Here is a 25222-nt window from a genome sequence, read left to right on the forward strand (position 1 = left end):
GTAAATCAGTTTTACAATAGCATGATTTTTATGAACTGTTTTATTTATTCTGGACACGTGTATTTATAATGAAATATTTGTTACAAATTTTAGCAGAACAAAATCTCAAAACAATACAACTTATTTTGGAAAGCACTATTTATTTTTGCACGTTGTTCAACAGTATAATTTATGTATCATTTATAATTTACAGTATTATTTTATTGTTGATTCCAATTACTTGCTTTACAAATAAATGAAAAATCTAAACAGATATAGTGAAATGCAAATGCACATAAAATGTAAGTTAAAGTCACAGCGTCTTAAAATTCTACATTTGAGTAAAAAAAAAAAATTAATCTCCACTTGAAGATGCCATTAACAATAGAGACTATTGCCATACTGTACCTTTATAGAATATTAACATAAAAAGCAACCTCCGTGTTTATGAATGGGGGTTTATTTCAATGAGACAGTCCCTTATCATCAAGTGCTACAGTTAAAACATAACACTTCAGAGTCATTAGTAAAAAGAAGGGAAGTATGGACGAGACAGACAATATTCAAACATAAATTTGATCATTAATTAGTTTTTCGTTATTCTATGGCAAATAATCACATACAACATGAAGGCAATTTGCGCACAACTAGTCATGATTTTTACATTACTGAAAGTAAGTTTAATCATGTTTTACAAATAAAGACTTCACCTATATATATCCCTTTTGGCAAACTGGGCTCATTTTATATTATAGAATCAATCCACAGAAGAAAATCTGAACTCATGTTAATATTAGGCATCAAATGTAATTAATTATACTTTAAAACTGAAACTGCAGTTGTGAAGTCTGTCACTTTGTTTTAACTTTCTCAATCCCCTCTACTTCTGTTTTGTCCTTCTCTTCTCATTACCCCTCTTTTTCCCTCCCACCTCCTTCAGACTTTCAGGCAGAGCTCCAGACGCCCCAGAGCAGCAGCAGAGTCATGACATAGATGAGCATAATTAGCAGGTACACACAGAAGAGGAGCTTGTCCACTTTCAGGCACAGTTCCACCCAGTAAGACTGTGAACTGCCCTCATTGTCCTCCTCCTGAAGGTACAGTCGGAGAGACACCACCTCCTGCAGGATCTTCTCCAGTGGAGAGTCATTGTTTGAGACTTCTGTCAGGGAGAACAGGTCTGGCTCTGGAGAGAGATCAAACTCGAAGCCTGAATCAGAAGAGAGAGAACACAATTAATATTTCTTGTGGTATTCTCGTGAATAGCAGCGGAGACTGACACGGAAGAGAAGAAGTTGTTAAATAAAGTTATTTTTTATTATATTTGCATAAAAAAACTTGCTACCTTTCTGGGCCTTGAACGTGGTCGTTGTATTGATGTCTATGCAGGGTCAGAAAGCTCTTGGATTTCATCCAAAATATCTTAATTTGTGTTCCAAAGATGTTTGCTGACACAAACTTTTTTTCCATCTACATTAATGTTCTTTTATGCATAAAACTATTGGTCAATGTAAATTAATGTTTGCCTATAACTAATTTTATTTAAACATTTTAAAATGTATTAGTATATGCTGAAATTAACAAATTAATGGACATTGTAAAAACATTGTTCCTAACTATTTTCAAAGTATAGAACGCAAAATAAATTATATTTTTCTCTCCTACCTCCAGACTGCTCCATATCATCCAGTGTCTTCATCGATGTGAAAGCGCTCTCAATAAAGCTCTGATCCATTGAGCCGTATTTGTCTAGTAAGCAAGCGGACATGGACATCTCCTTGACCTCCTTCTCACTGTAATGCAAAAGCTTCACTACAAATATGGACATTGCCAAACTCAGCACCAGCAGTGCCATGCAGACAGCGAAGAAGGCCCCTGTGGCAAAAACATCAGACATTATTGTCAGAAAGGTGAGGTTGCTGTCCATCAAAAGTGTTGTTAATAGGTGAACATTGTAATTAGTAAGACCTCTAACTGTACTATACCAATGAGGGGGGTTTTAATAGCGGTAGCAGGGATTTCATCCATTAGATTGACTCTGATTACAGTGAAACCCAAGAGAATGCTGGTCTTGAAAGTGATGCGAGTGCCACTGTTCGGAGGCAGATAGAAGCTGGTGACATCCACCACCATGAAGAAGATGCTCGGGATGAGCAGACTTACCACGTACAGCAGGGGGCGCCTGCGGATCAGCACCTACAGAGAGAGACAAAAGGCTGGAATTGAACGCCCTCTCTCTGGGTGATATTTATTCCATTACTTGCCCTCAGAGAAATGTGCTCACAGAGCAGACTGAAATGACTGTGTCTAAAGGGGAATTACATAGGGAGCTTAAGCCTTCTCCCCATTTCCTGGATTTGCTAAATCAGTCCAATTTCTCATTCTAGAGCTGAAATTGTTTTCCCACACCTCAGCTCCTCCTGAGAACCCAGACTTGATTCTCGAGCATCCTGATCAACTTTGCTGCCACGGAGCTTTTTCCTCTCGCTGCCCCTCATCTGGATCAGGACCATCCATTTCACTTTCCTTATTTAAGGCTGCTTAAGCTTCCACAGTACAACAAAGAGCAATTTCATACCGACTTAAACATGTTCCCCACCCATTTGGCCAGTGAGTAAAAACACAAATATGGATCCCTAAATGGCTTTCGGCAATGAGCCGCAGAGCAAAGGTAATCAAAGTACGCAGCCGTTTCCATGGTGTGCTCATCTCAGTGGAACGGGTGGATTGCCCACGAGCTTTGAGCTATTGGCCCATTCCTCCCACTGAACACCACGCTCATTGATCAAATGACAGAAAGACATCTCATTATTATCATCCTTTCTGTGTGTTGTCTGCCGCTAAGCCTCATCTATTAGCTTTAGTGTGAATCCACTAACAGTCATTCAAAGGGTAGAGAAGGGTTGTGACATGTCAGACTAACGTCAATACTCTAGCTAGCATGTCTGGCCTACTGTTACGTGCCAAATGTCTCAGTCAGGGTCAAAAATGAATATTTTTTAAAAATGTTAAATATTTTTAATTCAAGTCAAATTTGCCAGTGGCGAGTTAATAAGAAATTCTTAATATATTACAAATAGGGTGGGTAAGCGATTACATTTGTAATCTAATTAATTACATGATGTGGCAATTTTCTCTATTGTTAATGGGATCTTCAAGTGGAGATTACATTTTTTTTTTTTTACTCAAATGTAGAATTTTAAGATGCTGTGACTTTAACTTACATTTTATATGCATTTGCATTTTACTATATCTGTTTAGAGTTTTTATTTATTTGTAAAACAAGTACTTGGAATCAACAATTAATCTAATTAATCGCACATCAAATTTGGAGAAATTACTCTGAAAAGATAATTTATAGTCATTGTTGTGCAAAGCATCAAACAGAAATTACAAAGGTTCAGCAAGAAATATTTTGTTTTAATAAAATGTATTAGATATACTCTTTTGGACCATGTGAGTAAATGATGACAGAATTGTCATTTTTGGTTGGGTTAACTATAAGTTTAATAATTTATTTTCTTATTTGTATTAATATTACTATGAAAATATGAAATCTTTCTTTAATGAAATGATACTCTAAATAATAAACTAAAACTGCCAGTAGGTGGTGGTAAATGTCTTAAATATTAATTCAGCGAGTCATTTATTAATTCATTTGATTCGTTCAAATGGCTGATTCATTCAGGAGTGAAGTAAAAGGTTAGGTGTGGAATGACATGAGGGTAAGTAATTAATAACAGTTAATTAATCCCTTTAAACCTTTTGTTTCACAGCGAGGTTGTGTTCAGATGTTATGACAAAATAAAGTCAGATATAAATATGTCAAACTCTATCCACATGCATACAGATTACATCATCGCAAACTATGTTATCACATATCTCTAATCTAAATCTGGCTGTAAGGTATAAAGATATCATGAAAGATATCAAGATATAAAGAAATCAGTCATTTGTACTGATTGAATAATATTAATTCTCACATTAAACTGAATCTGTGCATAGACTCTGTCCTCTAGGTTCAGTGTCCAGTAGTGAGAAGGCACAGACAGCAGCTCCCATTCACCATCATTCATGAACCCTCTCGTATCATTGGCGATTTCCTCAGCAGGCCTCCACAGAACTAAATCCACTTCATTCACTGCCAGAGAAACACATCAGCAGTTCATTGTGTTATTGTTGAAGTGTTTATGTTGGCAGGTTTGTGAGAGCTTTTATTTTGAAATATGTCAGCTTTTAAGAGATTCTAACCAGGGCTGATCAAAAACACTCAGTAATCACAGCAACTCTTATTATACGGAGGCCAGCTTGTATACAAAGCACACGCTGTGCACAAGTGAGTAATTTACCTGAGTGGAGCCAGCTGCGAAAGGTCAGAGTGCAGTTCTGCTTGTCAAAGGGAAAGGCATAAATCTCCAGGTGACAGGCTGAGACCACCTGGATGGGTTTGTAGTTTTTTACTGTTCCTGAGCAGTTGACATAAACATATGGGATGACTGGGGATTTGCCAACATCGACGCTGGAGAGATAGGGAGACATATGATGCAATGAGAGCATAACTCGGCAAAATCCATTTCCAGAACACGAAAGGAGTTTGTGATGCAGGCTGGAGAGATTCATCTATCATGGACATACAATTCACTTATGATGACATCAGGCACCCAGATGGCATCCGAGGACAGCGATATTTCAGTGATTCCATCAAACTCTTCAGGATCCCAAACAAGAAACTCATCGTTCCATATCTGAAACATTAGAGTAATGCGGTGTACTATTACCACCTAGCAGGTCCCATGTGAAAGATTCAGATCACTCAAATATCAGATTCCATGCATTTCAAAATCAGATTATTGTGTATGTGTATTCTTTGCTGAATCTGTCTCATAAATGTAGTTTATGAAACCTGCTCATCCATCGCATTCTTATTTAAAAGGAATAAGACATGCCGTTTATGCAGGCACTCAGGTATGTATATAATGTGCAATATATACTGATATTCATTTTCTGGTCTATTGAAAATATTTAAAGTAAATATTCAGGTCAGATCAAAGGACAATAGGTTTGATTCCAAGAGGTTACAGTGCAAGAACATTTTAAAAACAGCTACCTTATACAATCTGCATCAGGCTAATCTGAATAAAGTATGTTAGCCATGTACAATAATGCTGCTGTGTATTTTTTGTTATGAACTGTTACCACTAATTAAACAAATTAATTGATACCAACTTGGCGATACCAAATGCTGGTGGTCACTTTCTGCATCTGTCCATCCTGTGAAAAGATGTGCAAATGTACTTTATTTTACTAACAAAGAAACACACTTTAATAACTGTGCAATACATTTATTTAACAATAACAATTTATTTAAGAACTTCTAACAGTTAACATGCACTGCATATAAAACAGCTTGGCATAAAAAAAATGTCATTGTATGACCAATATTACAAGTTAAACTAATACAAGTAATCTCTCTAAATGTTAAAATGCACTCACCACATCTAGGACAGATTGGATTATAAGGTCAATGTAAACGGTAGTTGCTTTGGTCCAGTTTTGGACAGGCCGGACTCCAGAGTTATATTTGCGAAGCAGTAACCTGGTGAGTTGGTTCAGAGCAGATCTCTTTGGTTTCTCTGGAACTAATTCAGCTTGTGGAATAACTGTACAGAAATGTTAATCAGTGAAGAGCTTGCTTGACTTGGTTAAGTTAGAGTTATCAGTTCAGTTTGGCAGCATATAGAATTCAGTCACATTCACTCCATGGTATACAGTAAATAGTCTTAAAATGTTTCTAATTTTGTTACATTTTTGGGATATTAAATTTTTATGCAAACAGCATTAAAAGTTATGCAATATACGTAACAGAAAGATTGTATAATTAATATAATAGGAACAAGAAAAAGCACTGGACTTACCTGACAGTAACAAAGATAGCAGGAGGACGGGACTCATCCTGGCAATTAAGAAGAAAACCGCAAACAGATTCAAGTCGGTTTCCACTGCCTTTGTCCCAGCTTCTAAAATTTTACACTACCAAGAATTATGTTTTATTCCAGTAAAATGCTATGGAGCATCAGAACGGTCGTTGTACACATGACTGCAACAAATGCACAGGGGCAGCTTGCTCACCACTCTAGCAAATTGATTTTCCATTATGATGGTAAGAAGATCTGGGTTTAGTGAATAGTATGTGTACTCTGACTGTTCCATTCATGGACCCTAAGCATTGTAAACTAGAACATAATGGGCTATAAAACATACATCATCATAATTATACAATTATGTGTTATCAGTAAATCATCTTAAAATACACATTTTATTTCTTTATTTCTATTTAATATATATTTAGCAGGACGTAATGCTGCTTTTCAGAATGAGATAAAGAAAACAAAAACAAATATGCGCATATTTTAAGGTCATTGGAATGTATTTTAGTTAGTGTGATGTAGTGTGGTAGCCAATAGAATGATAAAAGTTTAAGCAGGTTTTTCTTATATTTTCAACAGGTTTTCTCAACTTTAAATTATTGCTACATTCTGTCAGAATAAGTCTGCAGTAAGAGCATCATGAAGAATATGATTCCTTATTATCGGTCCTAAAGATGTTGAGAGGTTATGTATTTAAATGTATTAGTTGTTAGTTTTATTTACATACCCTAAGTAACAATAATTTCCGCCGAAAAAAAGTTACTACAGTGCAAGTCACTGTTTTCAAAGAAATTAAGCAAAAATTAAGCTTCATAAACTAAGGAGAATCCGTATTAATTTAGTAAATGCAATTACCAAATTCAAGTGAGATGTTAAAAAAATAAAATTAAAAAAAAATTCTAAGAAGCTTTGTTATTTTGTTTAGCAGTGACTAAATGCGATTTTACCATATGGCAGCATTTTTGAGGTCTAAATTTAATTGTGTATTGCCTATATTTTTAATTAAAACGAAAATTGCGATTTATTTTAGTTGAATCCACATTACCGCTGTCTAAATGAGTCTGTAATTATTAATAGACCGGACTAGTATCCTTTGACGTTTCTTGACTGTTTATCAAGCGCGCGAGCACGACCTTTCCCAGCGCGCGCTTGTGTTTGTGTGGGTGTGTGTGTGTGTTTGTGTGTGTGTTGGAGGCATATGGAGTAGGTCACACTCTCGAGCCAGGGCGAAGCAGTCTGGAGAAATATATAATTTTGAAGACATTGCCATGAGAGTTGAAAAGGATTTTGAACATGGGGAAACGTCTGATAACTCGGTGAGTATGTTGTGTTTTACAAAAAATTTGTTCACCTGAAAAAAAACACGGTTTGTGTTAATGAGATCTAGACACACAGCAGTGGCTGTCACCGTTTTATTTGCTTTAAACAGCTAGTGGATGTTGTAGACTGATTATATTTGAGCACTACTGAGCATTATATTGTGAACTTGTAATATTTAATTTAACATATGTTTATAAAATCTTAAACATATACAGCAATAAGAATTTCTATCCTAATTTGGAACACACCCCTTGGAACCCTTTCTCATTGAACAATAATTTGTGTAGTTCGGACAAGCATTACACAAATTTCAGAATTAAATATATCCAGTATCCACTATCTAGTTTATGCACTTGTTTGAGTTTTAGATGATTGTTTGATCCCATTAGGACTGTTTTCAATTTATGATAAATAACTACCATAGGAATCTTGTACAGACTGAGATTCTGTTCTGAACGGTTTTAAATGTTTAAATTACTATTTTTATTTCCTCTTAATTTCCCTTCTAAGTTAAGTTTTTAACTACTCAATTCTACCTTCTAAATTAAATCTAGGAATTAGTGAATTTTCTTTGCTTGTGTCACTCGAGCTCATCTATGATAACACAAGCGCTATCTGTGTTGAAGGCCCAAAATAGAGCTCTGAGTGTCGCTCACAGGCCTCCAGCTCACCATATATGTCTTCTGCTCCCAGCCTCGGGTGTCTGGCTTCCTCCTCAGCCCTGCTGACATTCCCACCTGCTGTCAGAATGGCTTTATATAGTTCTGTTGCTCCTGCATCTATTATCTGGGCCACAGTCTTTTTTTATGTTTACATGCCACATGCTAAAGCTTATTTTCAGGCATACTGTACTTGAAAAAAAATCTAATCTGATATGGATTTAATAGAAGATCTAGATATTTTCATGCCCAAGGCTTTCATAACTGTTGATCGGGCCAGCTATAGACTCCTCCATCCCACACTCATTTGACACCTGAGTCAGAAATGTGGTTATGCTGGGTGATAAATCCAAGTGCAAATTGCGTCTCATATCATATTCTTGTTTTGATCAGTTCACACCTGCTCTTTTTTTTACTGGAACAGATCCTGTTATTGAGTGGTTAATTGCTCAAGTGGGTCTTGTTATCACAAACAGAAGTATCCTCAATATGCCTGTGGCAAAGCATTTGAATTTTTGATCCACAGAAATGAAAAAACAGCATGTTTGCTTGTCTTTTTCAGAGCCAAATGCTGCTTAACCAGCTCAGAGAGATTACTGGCATTCAGGATCTGCAGGTTCTCCAGAGCGCCCTGAACGTATGTTTAGTACAGCAGCACTTATCCATGTGTTTATAACGCGAGCAGCAGATGTAATGATAATGACATGGCTATTAATAGAAAATAAGCCTGACAAATGTTTGTAAATAGGAAAATCATACCATGTGCGAGAGTTTCTGTGAGGGTTGGCTCACCTAGACGTTGAAATAAAACACAGCAAAACATGTTCATGTATTTCAGTAGTTATGACTAATTGTGAGAGAACTCTTTATCCAGGCTAGTCAAGGTGACATCAGCCATGCCATTGGGCTACTGACCACCCAGTCCCCAGAAGAGGAGCACATGCCCGAAGAAACAACTAAAGCCAATAATGAGAGGAACACCCCCAATACACAGAACGGTGGGCTTAAACGACACTATTAATATCAGATGATTTTCATGTCACCATATTTTCCAAAGATTAACTTATTTATATAGCAGTGTGACAGATGAAGTCATGGTGTTTATTTTATGCTCATGTAGTATGGACTTGTTCTCAGGTGCTGCTAAAGATGATCTGCAGACCGCCATTGAGCTCAGTCTTCAGGAGTCGCAGCAGGCCGAAGCGGAGCAGAGAGAGCTGCACAGGTTCATTACCAGTAGAGGCAACTGTAACATTTGAACACTTTCCTTCATAACTCATTGATTACTACTAATGTACAAGTCATCTGCTTTTGGTATGAGAAATACTTGCATGTGCCAAAAGTACATTGCTGTTCCAAATGATATTATTACCTTTATTCAGCAAGGACACATACATATTAATAGATTGATTTCTGAAGGATCGTGTGACACTGAAAACTGGAGTAATGGCTGCTGAGAATTCTGCTTTGCCATCACAGGAATAAACTGCATTGTAATATACTAGAATAGAAAATTATATTTCATAATAGTAATATTGTGGCTATATTTTAGTCAAATCAATGACAAATAAATGAGACATCTTTCAGAAACAAAAAATCTTACCGGCCCCACAGTTTTGAAGGATATGGTACATGCCACTGATTTTGGTATATATATATAACTACAATTAATCAACTTGTAGTAAAAAGGACTATATCATATAAAACTGGTAAGGAAATACTTCTGTAATAGTTGCTACAGTGCTTGGGGGCAATTCTTATAGTTGGAAGACTAACAATATAAACACACTGAGTCTCAAATAAGAGCACACCTAAAAATAACTTCATTGCTTTAATACACTTTAATGTTAATTAATGTTTTTTGCTGTTCTATAATAGTATTTTTAGCTGTAAGAAATGATGTTTAAAAAATACAGTAATTATCTGAAATAAGTTCATTTGTCTTTTAAATATACTGATCAGCCAACCAAGGCCAAAACAGTCCTCAGCATGTCAGGTTACAATTTAGTTTTAGTGTTACAGTCCCTCCTAAATCATTCATGTTAACTTTCAAACAACAACCAGGTTATCAAGGGCATCAAAACTGGATCATTTATTGACACCCTCAAACATTATTTCTCAAAATAATGTAATGAAAAAATAATTTTTAACACCCTTTTCTTTGACCGAGAGAAGAGACTTTATTAACCAAATGCTAAGCAAGTGTCATGACTCTAACCTGAGTGTGAATTAATCAGTTTAGAGCGTTACAATTGGCCTCTCTCTCCTGCTGCAGTGGTTTTGTGTGAATTTAGAAATCATGGGCAGCAGTAACTATCAGTCTCAGGTCTTGACTGTCTTACCTGCTCCTGTTTTCACTCTAGGGCTCTGGAGGTTAGTGCAGAAGAGAATGCGGCCTGCGTGAAAAGAAAGAGGTGTGAGGTGTCTGGAGAGAGCTGCAGCCCTGCTGACTGGATCCGACAGGACGACTGTCCTGTTGGCATCCGTAATGTGGGAAATACTTGCTGGTTCAGTGCTGTCATTCAGGTATTTGTGGAGTTTTTAATCACACATTTTAGGCACTTTGGTAAGCTGAATCTTTAGAATGTGTTTCATTATGAAAGAAAAATTGTGTTGTGAAAGGTGATTGTGAATGTGGACCTTTTTTATTTGATAGAATACTTTAACAGATTCATAAGGAAATCAAACTGTAAGACAAAAGAACTGCAGTCATGGCTCTCTTCTAACCTGTTACATCATCTGGCCATAGCGTAAATTAAATTAGCGGTGTTGCTAATGACTGGAGAATAGAGAAGATCAGATGGAGTGTCTGTTTTCTTTCTGTTCCTGACTGCAGAAGCGTCTCAGAGCGGTAATTTTATTATATCCATTCCAGACTGAATTTAGCGAGGCTTCTCAGATGTCTGTGTTGAAATATAAGCCTTCACTGATATTGATAGATGTCTGAGCTAATTAAATAGAGCATTGTTTTGATGATAAAGAGAGGCATGAACTCATGGAGTGAGTTTATGGCTTACAGATAAGTAACATTCTTTTGTTCATTCGTAATGCAGTTTAATGATGTCATTTGAAAACAGCCCCAGCATGAATATGAATATACCTATAGTATTATGCATTACCACTTAGATTTCAGGTTTTTTAAAATGAAATGAATACTTTACAGTAAAAAATTAAAGGTACAGAAATTGTTGCAGAAATTTTTAATGGTAAATAAATATGATACCTTTAAACTTTCTACTCATCAACGCATTAAAAAAAAAAAAAACGTGTAAGTTTCCACAAAAAAAATATTAAGCAGAACAACTGTTCTCAACATTGATAATAATGTTTCTTGAGCGCCAAATCAGCATTTTAGAATGATTTCTGAAGGATCTTGTGATGCTAAAAATCCTTCTTGGCCATCTAACAAATAAATCGTATTGTAAAATATAAAAATAGTAAAGTTATTTGTAATAATATTTCACAGTTTTCCTGTTTCTACCTGTATTTTTGATCAAGACTTGGTGAGCATAAGAATTATCTTTCAGAAACATTATGAAATCTTATCGACCCCAAAAGGTTTTTTGAGAAACCTTTTTTGCATCTGTAAATTAGAATTAAAAGTTTTTTTAATTGTTTTTTTGTGCTTATTAAACTGTTGCATATTGATTTTGACCAACATGAGCAGGCATTGTCGCATTTGTTTTCTGCTAATGCAAATCAGTTGTGCATGTGTTCGGATTTTTAGTATCTAAGGTGGGTTGTCTTTATTTTTATATGCCAGCAAAGATTACACACTGTGCCTCTTGTTAGCTTCTTAAATTGTTGAAAATATCACATATATTACCAAGAGACAGAATATTCATAAAATTTGTAAAACCTTGTACATGAAACACAACAAGGGTAATACTCAATGCACCCTGACATCAAAAGATGTTAAACATGACATGAACAAAATCAGCAACAACTGTATCAATAAAACTTGTCAAAAAGTGCAACTATAATTGTTCATGGCCTAATGCATGCTAGAAGAGGGCGAATTGGACTAATAAAACGAAATTCTCTTGTGTTTAGTCTCTGTTCCATCTGCCGGTGTTCCGTAGACTGGTGCTCAATTACTGTCTGTCTGAGCGTGTGCTGGAGAAATGCAAGAGTCATTCAGTGAGTAATCTGCCAGATGAGCATGAGTATCGTTTAAGTCTTTGTGTTGTATTGAGTGTCATTTATATATATATATATATATATATATATATATATATATATATATATATATTAATTTGTTTTTTGGTGAACAATTTTTTTAAATTCAAATTCAGCTACTTTATGCCCGTATTGCTCAGCTTCACTAGTACATCTTCTTGAATATGTGAATTATTCCACTATGTGCTGACTGGATTTCTGTTGCAGGAGAAAAGAAACATTGCCTTCATGCAGGAGTTGCGTTGCCTGTTTGCTCTGATGGTGGGCTCAAACCGTAGGTTCGTAGACCCCTCTGCAGCAGTCGAGCTTCTCAGGGATGCATTTAGAACCAGTGAGGCACAACAGGTACATCATTTGAATAATATGATTCACAGCTGTTCTGTCAGGGGCTAATTTTAAAATGAAACAGATGCAAATGGCAGGGCTAAATTAAAGGTATCTTGAAATGTTTGCCAATCACAGCACTACATTAGAGCTGCCTCTAAACAGACACTGTGTTGTATTTTAGGAAAACCGTGTTTATTTTAAGCTTGCTTATTCTAGGATGTCAGTGAATTCACACACAAGTTGCTTGACTGGCTCGAGGATGCATTCCAGCTGGCTGCTAACGGAAAGTAAGTTTATAGAGTCAAAGAAATAATAGCTATGATGAAGAGAGCATGACTTCATTTTGATGCATTAAATGTTTTATTACAAAAAATGGACCTCACAAATATAAATATCATTAAAGTTGTATGATATAATATTCTATATTTTAATACAAAATAGTGTAAATAAAAAAATAATTACATTTGGTATTTGATAACTGCAATATTTTGTGGTGGCTACATCTATGTTCACTGCATCCTTAATTCATTCCACAGTCAAACAATGTTCCTTTTTGGCAAGAAATACATTGAAGCGATTCTTCATAAAATTAACTTTACTTGCTAACAAATGTGAATCATTGTTTATGGGTGGAAAACTTTAAAATATCTTTTTGAAGGCAGTTCTCCAGCGGACAAATCCACCACAGGGTGCATCATGCCAGAAAATGATTTAAAAATATGTTAATATATGTGTTAAAAATACAAACCTTTTTAATGGTTTATTTAAAATAATTGTATTGCCATCTTATATGCATCATGTGCTTGCAACATGAAGAAAATGTGTTTGTTACCCCAAGGCAACATCTTGCTGTGGAGGGTTAATTAATAAATGCTAATGAGCGTAGCATTTGTTAAAGAATCATGAGTAATTACCCCATGGTATATTTGGTTGCTAATGTACTTGCCAGGATTTATTTTTGTCCCAAAAATAAAACATGGCAGCTGTTATTTTCAGTAATCCAGAGGATAAACAAAACAACCCCATGGTCCAGCTGTTTTATGGCACATTTGTGGCTGAGAGACTCCATGAAGGTAAGAGAATGATATTTCTTCTGCAATTATTCTGTTTATTAGAGGCCTTGATGATATTTGTGTAATTGTGTGCAGGAAAGATTGTGTCCAACATTGAGCAATTTGGACAATACCCTCTCCAAGTGAACGGCTTCGATGACTTAGATGAATGTTTGGAGGGTGCCATGGTTGAAGGAGAGATTGAATCGCTCCATTCAGATCAGACAATGTCTTCTGGCCAAGAGGTGAGTTTTTCTACTTAACTACATACAATTATATAAACGCCTGTTATTTATTCTTGCCTGGGGAATCAAGCCCATGGCCTTGGTGTTGTCAGCACCACGTTTTACTGTTTGAGCTAAGAAAGGATCTGAGATATATATATAGAGGGGGGCAGGATCGGGAAAGGTCCTCGAGCCAGGATTTGAACTCAGGACCCCCGAAATGCAAGGGCGTTATATGTCACCAACATGCACAGGTTGTTTTAAGTTAATTAAAAGTTTGAGGTTTTTTCGCTTTTTGCAGAGGTGGTTTTCTAAGCTGCCGCCAGTGTTGACATTTGAGCTGTCCAGATTTGAGTTCAATCAGTCTTTAGGGCGACCTGAAAAAATACATAAAAAACTGGAGTTTCCCCAAGTGATCTATATGGACAGGTGAGAAATATCATCACTACAACTTGACTTTATTTATTTGTTTGTAGATTTATCTATTCATAGATATATGTAATAATGAACAAATATATTTCTAATAATTAATAAACATTTATATTTATTTATTTATGTTTGTTCGTAGATTTATTTATTTTTAATTATGTATATTTTTGTATAAAAATGTATTGAAGTATATTGGCATATATATTCATTTATAATATACATATATATATATATATATATATATATATATATATATATATATATATATATATATATAACTTATAAATTATTTGTTTGTTTTGTCTCTTAAAATCATAAAAAGTGGTAAATGGAAATTCACTTTTTCTCTGATCAGATACCTCCACAGAAATGTTGATCAGACCCATGGTAGGAGAGGAGAAGTCAAGAGACTCAAGGACCAGTTAACAGTTCTACAGCAGGAACTTGAGGGGTACGTTCAAAACCCAAATAGAGGCTAAATCCTGGTCAACAGTGCAAGTAATCTTTTAAAATTGTAATTTGTGGTTTGTTTTTCAATTTAAAATATTAAAACTATGACTTTCTTTTTTTTTAAGATATAAAAACTATGGCTCAGGTCCAACCAGGTACCCCCTGGCAGACATGTTGCAGTATGTGCTGGAGTTTGCCACCACAAAACCCACAAACGTGTCTCCAGCCTCAGCACCGATGAACCCTGCCGCACACACAGAACCCAGCTCAGGTGACAGCAGGCAAGGCCCGTTTTCTTGCATTCTTATTCATCAGCTGTGTGACAAACTGTGCTTATTGTTTGTCTTCTCTTCCATGTTTTTCCCCATCTAAATGTTTAATTTCTTTCTGTAGTCAAACAGAACCAGACGATGCAGGCTCATCAGATGGCTCGGGCTGCACGCAGACAGCTACACAGAGAACTCCAATACACAAGCCTTTTACTCAGAGCAGACCCCCCATAGAGGTGCCACTGCAACCAGCGCCCCACAGCGTGACCGAGGAAGAGCTGTACTTCGTCAAGAGCTGCTTACAGCGCTGGAGAGCAGAAGTTGACAACACCATAAACGGTAGATCCTTCACTGAGTGAAACTTGAATCAGTGTATTTAAGCAAACACATAAATCTGCCTCAAACCCTAGTGATTTTAAGGCATCATAGGTGCACTCTTGATGCAAAGACTGTCCAAAAAAAGAATGCAGTCTAATTAAAAATGTGTCAATTTGCCTCCTATGTAGAAAGCAATATGTTTAATGTGTAGCATCAAAAAGTGTTTTTTTTTTTTTTAAGAAACAATGGCTTTTATTAGCAAGGACACATTAAATTGATCAAAAGTGACAGTAAAGACATTACTTATCTTACCAAAGATTTATTAATAATAATAATAATAATAATAATAATAATAATAATATGTTTCTTGAGCAGCAAATCAGCATATTAGAATGATTTCTGAAGGATCATGTGACTGCAGTAATGGCTAATGAAAATTCTGTAAATTAAGTAAAATGACATTTAAAAAAAATATTAAAATAGAAAACAGCTATTTTGAAGTGTAATAATATTCTATAATATTATTTATGGTTTTACTATATTTTTAACAAAAGCCTTTGTGAGTACCTTTTTCAAAAACATTAAAATTCATATCTACACCAAACTTTTATGTCTGAAGTAGTATGGCCAAATGTTTACATTATTCATAAAACATTAGCTGAAAAAACTTGGATGTCCTACTACTACACACATACCATAGTTATTAATATATCTGTGAAAATATAAATTCTAAATCTTCAAGATAATATAATAATATTAAATAGTTCCTATTACTAAAAACATATATATATAAAAAACTCCTTTAGTACTAAAAAGCATTAATAAAAATGTTTTTAAAATACTGACTATTTTACCAAAATTTGAGAACCATTTTTTATGCTTTCATTATATTTTGATGCCTGGAATCATTTGTGAGGCAAATCTTCTGGGCACTTTGTATGCTGAGTGTTATTTGTCTGGCACGCAGAGTTCTTGTTGCCACAGAAGACAGCTGTCTATGTAGGCAGCGAGGCAGCTCACTAGGTTTTGTATCCGAGCTGTTGTGCATTTTAATTTTTCTGTTCTGAAGGCCATCGTTATTCACATGCAGTTATCCTAATGTGTTTGTGACTGTATCAGGATCCTGGCTTCAGGCGTAGCGTATTGATCTGTGTTCCCTCTCTGTGTGCAGAGCTGAAAGCCAGCATTGACAAGGTCAGCCAGACCCTGGAGGGCATGTACTCAGATAACAGTCTGTGTCAGGTAAAGTCTATATCCTGAACACTCATTGGTACTTTTATATTGACTGAGCCCTTTCAAGAAATTAGCATGACACCTCAATGTATTTGATGCTTCCAGGTGCCCTACAGGCTACACGCTGTACTTGTGCATGAAGGACAGGCCTCTGCCGGCCATTACTGGGCGTACATCTATGATCATGCTAATAAACGCTGGCTGAAGTACAACGATGTAATGGTGACAGAGTCAACCTGGGAGGAGCTGGTTCGAGACTCATACGGTGGCATGACCAATGCTAGCGCCTACTGCCTCATGTACATCAATGACAAGCTGCCATACCTCATAGCAGGTACTTTCCAATGTGCTTCTCAGATTACGCATCTGCAGTCAGATTTTGCTGAAGGAGCCAAGCACATCACACACTTGATTTAAGGCTTTGGCCTTAGCTCTGATTTCTTTCAGAAATAAATGCTGATAGATTTTATTATTCGTGGGCGTATATGAGAGTCTCTGTCAAGCTGTGAACATTAGATACGCTTAATGCTTTTTATTTTGATAAATTCTTCTAGTATTTTCTGTAAAAAAAAAAGTGATATGAATATTTATTTGAAATAGGGTGGACGTTTAATGCATTATTTAAATGTTTTAATATTAAAACGTGATAAAAAAGTGTTTTTAAGTCACCACTGTTCAAGGGCAGGTACTCTATATCAATGTAACAGTTAACTTGCTGTTTTTTTTTTTTGTTTTTTTTTTTTGGTGAACAAATTATTTCTAATGCAGTTCTAGGGCCCTATGAAATCCATTATATGTTTGACCAAAATTATTTAATTTTTTTCCAAATTAAATTTTTCAGTTTTAATTTTCCCAGACTCTGTTTGAATTGTTAAATTAAAATGTATTCATCAAAAAGCATGTCTAATTTATTAAAATTATCATGGAAATTTCAAATGAACAAGTTTGTCCTTGCATTTTTTGATATTGGCTGGCTGATTTTAGGAGCTGAATGAACAAAACTCCATTAACTAGCCACTCTGGATGTCAATTATCAAGATTTCAGAGCCAAAACAACACCTTTTTACCACAGAACGTTAAATAAGATTTTACGTTTGACGGATAAAATTGCAGTGCAGTGCTTTTATGTAACATTAGGCCTTTTTGTAATGCTCTTCCTATCTGCTACAATAATGAAATTGAACATGACTTTTTTCTTGCTTATGAATGACAGAAGACACGGACGATGAAACAGGGCAAGCTCTGAAAGGAATGGACTCCCTCCCGTCTATCCTGAAGCGTTATGTTCGGGAGGATAACCGCTGGTTCCAGCAGGAACTGAGAGAATGGGAAGAGCAGTTCAGCCAAGCCCAATGTGAAGAAGCGCAAGTTCAAACACACACAGAGAAACCCGTCCCAGAAGAGCCACAGAACCCAGAACAGGAGCAAAACCCAGAACCAGATCAAGGACAAACAAATGAAGTGTCCCAAGAGCCACCCACGGATTCAACACCAGCACCTGCCCAGGACAGTGAAGGTCAGAACCTTTATCTTCAGGTCAGATGTTTTCCATGGATCCATTGCAGGTATATCTTCACCGTGTTTTCCCTTCCCAGAGCCCATGGCCAATTCAACAGCTCTCAACTCGATATCATCAGAGCCCAGTGAGAATGTGGAAGAGGGAGGTGAGGAGCGTATCCCCAGCAGCCAGACACATGGCCCGTCTGATGAAGAGAAGTCAGATCAGAGTCAGGTGAGAGTGTTAAAGCGTTATTTGAGATGTGCAGAAAATAGGTCACATATACAGCACTGGAGGCTTCACGCACACTACATATGGGTCACAGTGTTAACATAAACTGCAACAGAGTACTATCACACAAAAAACACACAACACTAACAAAAAGAATATGATGGGATTTGAACTAAATGCGAGTTAAATAAAGAATATATTTATATTGTACATGTATAATACACAATTCACATGCCATAAAATGCCATAACAAATTGTAATTCATACTTTTACTTCATACTATTCACACAGTTTGATAAAACGTATTTTAGATGTAAAACATTCTTCCAAAATGTGTAGCAAATTACAGTAAACTTATGTTTTATATAAAAACAAATCAAATTGTTCCCTTTTTACCGTATATCATTACTGTATATTGTGTATGTACATATATAAAATGCATAGTGTATACATTTTTTATTAAGATTCAAGATTTTTATTTATGACATACATGACCAGCAGTGAAATGTAATGTATTAATTTGTATTTTTATACATTTAAACATATTTTTTCATCTCTTTTTCCATTCATAGTTGATCATATTAGTGGATTTGTCAGGAATTTCTATACAGAAAATAAGTAATTTTTAACAATATTATTTTTTCATTACAATTATTAATGTTTTTAGTGAATTATTTTTGGATTTCCCGTATAGAAAAGATGTTTGGGTATATTTTGGGCACTATGTATGGGAATATCGGGAGAAGATTCTAGATTTACATTAGTGGTTAAATCGCTACAAACTTGTTTGTTTGCACTTGTTTAATGTTTTATCTGTTGTGTTGTGTTGTGCAAAAGCTCTGGTATTTTGTAAGAGGATACGTTTTGGAAAGGAATATGTGGATAAGGTTCATCGGACAGCTGAGAGCCGTCCAACATTCCTCAGTCTTTCTGGTTCATGTTTAATGTGGGGTTGCTGGGGACAGTGTGTCAGACAAGAGCTTTAAATAGAACCTGAGCCCTGTGTTTCCTGCATGCACCATCAAGATCAACTGGATTCCTACCTTTCCGCAGTCATTAAATGATTGTGGAGGACATTTTCCTGATGCTTCAGTCAACAGGCAATTGTTTAAGCGCCATGTGTTCTTGCTGTCTAGTCTTTAGAGAGCGTAATCTTGGATATTGTTGAGTCAGTATATGGAGTTTCAATCAAGCAAGTCCATTCTATACGTACAACACAGGATTTATTCGTCTGCTGTTTATCTCTTTGACTCATTGATTTTATTGATGCTCCTGTTTTATGACTGTGCTGTCACTACATGATGTGGTTGCTACGAATTGTCATAAATGGTAGTGATATGACCTCTAGTGGTTAATATCTCATATTTTAGTATCACTCATGCACTATTACAGTTTTGGTTAATATAACGAATAACATTAGATTTTTTTCAGTTTTAGTTTATTTTTAGTTATTTTAGTACTTGAACTTAAACTAAATGAAAATGAGAAATGTTTCCTTGGCAACTAGCTGAAATAAAATACTTTTATTTTACGTTTTTTTTTATGATTTCAGTTTTAGTAACTGTTATAATAATGACAAAAACACACAACACTAACACATTTAACAAAATAACTACTTAAAATATAATCCGCAATGTGACTCATGTGTGACATTTATTTTTTACAAATAATTTTTTACTGTATTTTAATGAAAGATTTTGTTAAATATGTTTAAATATTTAACGTCTTGTTAAATATAATACACAAATTCACCACAAAATAAACTATAATTCATACTTTTACTTCATACTATTCATACACTTTGATAAATCATCTGAGACGTAAAACATACTTCCAAAATGTGCAGCATATTACAGTGAAACTACATGTATTATGTTAAATCTAATATAATTTTCATTTTAACTGAGATTAGTGAATTTTTTTGTGGTTTCAGCTTTAGTTTCAATTATGATAATGACTCTGTCCGGCACACAAAAACCCCACATCACTGTTGTACACACAGAAAGTGGGCCGGACTATTTTCAAACATTCAACATTCATCCATGCATTAAAGCAGTAAAAGGAATAAATGATGAAAAATAAAAATAAAATACATTTCCTTGACCAACTTACTAGCATTCAGTGCTGGTTTCTTCACAGTCAGCCAAAACAGTCTTTTGATGGGCGAAAACTACTATAAATCTAGTCAAATGATGCTGGGAGATTCACATTTCTACTCATTTAAAAATCAATTCAGAATTCCTGAGAGTTCTCATGATGAATTAGACTTCCTGGTTTGAATACAAATTGACGTTATGAGTGAACATCTGTATATAGACTATAATGAGTGGAAAAAATCATTGAAAGTCAATTAACACCCTGTTTCACCGTGTTTCTCAGGAGCCTGAGGTGGAGTCAGCCACTACAGACAGATCTGAGTCAGAGGTGGAGGTGAAGGAGCAGGTCATCAGTGATGAGGGAGGACCAGAGGCAGAGCCGGAGGCCTTGTCCACAGAGGAGAACCAGGCAACGGCCGCACACAGCCAGCCTGAGAATGACGTGTCTGAGGTCGACATACCCTATGTAGGCAAGATTCTGGTGCGCTCTGATGCCGATGGCTACAATGAGGAGGTAAATGTTTCATGAATTGTAAAACTAGGCTATTCATACATGAAATTTAACATCAAAGTTTGACATATTTTTAATCTGTAATTGAATAGATGATGCTAACACCAGCTATGCAGGGTGTCATTTTTGCAATTGCCAAGGCAAGACAGGTGTTTGACAAAGACGGGCCTGAAGCAGGACTCATCAAGGTATACAACTCAAAAATACTCTGCGGCTGAACAAACCATATGGTGCTACTTCACAGTTCTCATATATTCAGATAATAATTCACATAAACTTAGATATATAAACTTTATTAAGCATGCTCAACCTGTTTATTTCTTTGGAAATCTTTTGGATCTCTTCATCAGGCGTTTCATGAGGAATATTCCAGATTGTATGAGCTGTCCCAGGAAGAGACCACGCCCCAGCAAGACCCTCGACTCCAGCATGTTCTGGTCTACTTTTTCCAAAACCAGGCACCTAACCCTGTCATTGAGAGGACATTACTGGAGCAGTTTGCAGATCGTAACCTGAGTTTTGATGACCGGTACCCATTTCCTTTAAATCAATTACTTCATTCAGTATTTGGTTGGGGGGGGGGGGATAAATTAAGATTGAATAATTGAAATAATTTAAACTGGTACTTTTTCCTTATAGGGCTATCAGTATCATGAGAGAGGCTAGATCTAAGATCCGTCTCATAAAACCAGAAGACATGGACATGGATGAGTACTTGGTAAAATCAAAAATGCTATCAACTTTTTTTTTTTCTTAAACATATAATATGATGGTGTTTAACAGTTTGTAGTCAGTACGATTTTAATATGCTTTTGAGGAGATTGATACTTTTATTCAGCAGGCATGCATTAAATTGATCAAAAATGACAGTAAAGACAGTTATAGTGTTACTTTTTTTTTTTTTTTTTTTTTTTTTATAAATGCTGTTTTAATTAATTAAGCTGAAAACAATCTACCATGCTTTCTCAAATATACTAAGCAGCACAACTGAAGACTGGAGCATTGGCTGCTAAAAATTCAGCTTTGGCATCACAAGAATAGATTACATTTTCAAATATATTAAAATCTAAAATATTTTTTTAATTAATAATATTTTATAATATCACTGTTTTTACTGTATTTTTGATTAAATAAATAAATGCAACCTTGATGAGCATAAGTGACTCCTATTATAGACTTTAAACTTTTTGTATTTGATCATTTTAAACTACTTTTTCCCCCTCTCTTCCCAGCAATGGCATGATGACTACAGCATGTTCAAGACAGTGTTTGCCTACCTGTTGACAGGTCTCGAGCAGTATCAGAATGGAAAGTATGTAGACTCACTTTTTTTTTTTTTTTTGCATTTAATTGGAGAGTTTGTACAACAATTATCTTTTTCATTGCAGGATAAGAGAAGCTCTGAATTATCTCGCACATGCACACCAGGACAACTCAGTCCTTCTTAGGAAAGGGGAGAAGAAAGGAGTGAACCAGTCACTTATAGCACTTTACAGAAGAAAGTGTTTGAAAGTATGTAGACATTGATAATCCAAAACATACACTAAAAAAGAGTGGTCAAATTTTTTTTTCAGGTTTACTTGATAAGGAGAAAGTTCAAAAGAAAATAATTTATTTTGTAACATTATAAAGGTTTTTTGTGAAGTTTTTTATTTATTGAATACTTGCTTTTAAATCTGATCACAATTAATTTGAACTTTGGTATATGTAGTTTTGTAAAGATATTCTTTTACATGTCCTATAGGGGTGTAACAGTACACAGATGTCACGGTTCGGTACGTACCTCGGTTTGGGGGTCACGGTTTGATATGATTTCAGTACAACAGGAAAAAACAACAAATCTATTATGCTCGGATTCTTTTCATTTATTTTGAACAGACAGTAGTACAATTTCTATTTTTTCCACCTAGATGTGAAAATACTAAATATTATATTTAAATTATAATGTTATATATATATATTCATAGAAAGGAAACTCAAATGACAGAAAGCGACATCCTATTTGTTTTCTTTATTTTACAAAAGCACAATGTTTTGTTTTCATTGCTAGTGTACATATGTATATATATATATATATATATATATATATATATATATATATATATATATATATATATATATATATATATATATATATATATATATATATATGTATTATATATATATATATATATAGTATAATATTTGGATTTGTGCTGAATGAGAGAGGTAGGAAACATGAACAGTTGAGTGTATGCACATTTAAAGTATACTCCTTTGTCAGTGAGAGACGCATTCAGAATCAGCACATGGTCACTGTCTAGTGGGCTTTGTTTGTGCACAAAAAAGTGCGCAAATCATGGCATTCGCTGTTCTTCTGCTGGCGATTATCAAACAATGTAGCATTACTGCTGGATTGAGGATGAATTGCGTGTATTTGTTATAAACTCTCATGCACCGAACCAAGGTGTTCATACCATGCCGGTTTGGTCCAAATACATGTATGAGTACACCCCTAATGTATTATATCAGTCAAAAACCTTTAGATCAAAATATTTTTAGGCTCATGAGAAACATTGACTGGTACAATATATTTTAATCCCATCTGATATGAAATTTCTGTGTATGTGTTGCCCCCTGCAGGTGCTGAATGAGAACGCAGCCACACTCTTTAAAAGTCAAGATGAAAATGAAGTGGCAGAGGCAGTGACCATCATGAATGAGTGCATTATCCCTTGCATGCACCTCATGGTCAGAGACAGCATCAGCCAAGAGGACTTGGACATCATTGAGCTGATCAGGAGTTGCTGGTGCTCCTACCTGGGGCAGGACATGGATGGTGGGCTCTTTTCCCCCAGATTTCATATATAGACCATTTAAATTAGATTCTTACATGCTCATGTTTTTGTTCATGTTTGGCTGTTTTTTGGATAATCAGATTCTGTCCAGGAAAAGCTCAGTGAATTCCTGCCCAGAGTCCTGGATTGTTCTGCAGAAATGGTGGTCCTGAAGGAGCCCCCCAAAGTGAGGAAATCTCCCCATGATCTGTGCAGCCGCCTGACTGCTGTCATGGAGTCCATCCACAGCAGCTCAGTCGTCACTGTGAAGTGAGGCAAGGTAAAAAATAAAACAAAAAAAGGCACAGTCACAAGGTGATCTATCCTCTGCCTCAGGCTGAGCTGGATTTTATTTTCTTATTGATCTCAGGAAAGATCAAATAGATGACATTTTGTAGCCAGGTTTGTGAGAGGGCAGAAAAGGCAGAGTGAAAGCTTGTACCCCATTCTTCTTTTCACATGAGCTGTAGACAGCGTGAAAATATAGTCCTTTATAGAGATTTGCTGGAGCCACTTTATTTCAGTCTACACTAAGCTGAAGATCTTCTGTGTATTCTTTCTTTGTACAGTGGTTATCTGATATTCCACTCCTTTGTTCTACCCCTCTTTTACCTTTCAATAAAAATTTGATTTCTCACTTTGTCGCCCTGTCCTGTGAGTTCTCTTTTTTCTTATGTTTTCACCCTCTGTCTGTTCTCATTTCTGTTTCTTCCAAGTTCTTCTCATCATAATTCTATAAGAGTTTCCATTTATACGATACATCTGCTGCAGGTCCATTGATAATAACTAGTTATTATGTAGGAGACCACTGACAGGACCATTTATTTGTAAATCTATGTGAACTCTTATTTGTACATGTTTCATCACGTTATGGCTTCTGCAGTCATAACCGTGCAAAGAATATATTTTCAGATGTGTATATTTAATATATCTTACAAAATATACAAATGTTATAAAATATTGTTAATAAAGATTTTTAAATATTTTTACATTAACAAGTTTTAGTTTCATATATTTCGTCATATTCCTCATATATTTGCCATTTTATATATATATATATATATATATATATATATATATATATATATATATATATATACACACACACACATATATATATATATATATATATATATATATATATACATATATATATTAGGCCAAATCCTTTGTCAGTATCCACAAAACACTGCCATGTTAATTATGTTTCAAAAGAAGTATAACTCTCTGTCAAGCAATAGTTTTTGCTTTTAAATAATAGTTTTATCTTCCTCTCTTAAACATGTTTCAGTGGGTAAGAAGCTTTCAGAATGGCCTGTTACTAAAAATAAGCACATACAAAGAGCAGCTACAGTTTCATGCATTTATATGAATTGTTTATCTACACAGTGAGGTAGTAGTTTTCACATGATGTCACACACTCATAGAAACGCCCACCTGAAGGGCAAAACGAGCTTTGCTCCACTGACCGGCAGTTATTTTTACACAGTTTGCATTAAGTGGTAGTGTAGGAAAACACAGATATTTAAAGGTGAAATTCAGTAATCACCATATTGATGATGTATATTTTATATGGACCCAGAATATAAACACAATGTGCAAAGTTTCACGTTACATGTTTTCCCTTAGAAAACCATTATAACGAAAACACTGAACCATTAAGTGTATTGCCTTCATATTCCGAGCTCATCTGCTTGCCTGTGT

General features: G+C 35.3%; 2 protein-coding genes across 2 annotated transcripts; one reads left to right on the forward strand and one right to left on the reverse strand.

Moving 5' to 3' along the window:
• Positions 1-307: 307 nt before the first annotated feature.
• On the reverse strand, positions 308-5931 carry LOC113038097 (5-hydroxytryptamine receptor 3B-like). Its single transcript, XM_026195299.1, has 9 exons — positions 5895-5931; positions 5473-5639; positions 5206-5250; positions 4615-4724; positions 4329-4498; positions 3963-4120; positions 1965-2175; positions 1645-1854; positions 308-1189 (listed from the first exon to the last, which is right to left on the reverse strand). The coding sequence occupies exons 1-9, from the start codon at positions 5929-5931 to the stop codon at positions 924-926; spliced, it is 1374 nt and encodes a 457-aa protein (XP_026051084.1). The 3' UTR covers positions 308-923.
• A 1102-nt stretch (positions 5932-7033) lies between these two features.
• LOC113038592 (ubiquitin carboxyl-terminal hydrolase 28-like) lies at positions 7034-24161 on the forward strand. Its single transcript, XM_026196145.1, has 26 exons — positions 7034-7222; positions 8448-8522; positions 8760-8883; positions 9023-9110; positions 10249-10411; positions 11939-12025; positions 12272-12409; positions 12608-12678; positions 13388-13464; positions 13540-13688; positions 13969-14096; positions 14452-14547; positions 14672-14827; positions 14940-15154; positions 16305-16375; positions 16472-16700; positions 17580-17882; positions 17962-18098; positions 20475-20705; positions 20795-20890; positions 21053-21231; positions 21342-21420; positions 21935-22014; positions 22091-22214; positions 23325-23520; positions 23620-24161. Exons 1-26 carry the CDS (start codon positions 7175-7177, stop codon positions 23790-23792), a joined length of 3513 nt encoding a protein of 1170 aa, XP_026051930.1. The 5' UTR covers positions 7034-7174; the 3' UTR covers positions 23793-24161.
• The last annotated feature ends 1061 nt before the right edge of the window (positions 24162-25222 follow it).

The sequence above is a fragment of the Carassius auratus genome, chromosome 21 (assembly GCF_003368295.1).
Source record: "Carassius auratus strain Wakin chromosome 21, ASM336829v1, whole genome shotgun sequence".
Classification (NCBI taxonomy): Eukaryota; Metazoa; Chordata; class Actinopteri; order Cypriniformes; family Cyprinidae; genus Carassius; species Carassius auratus.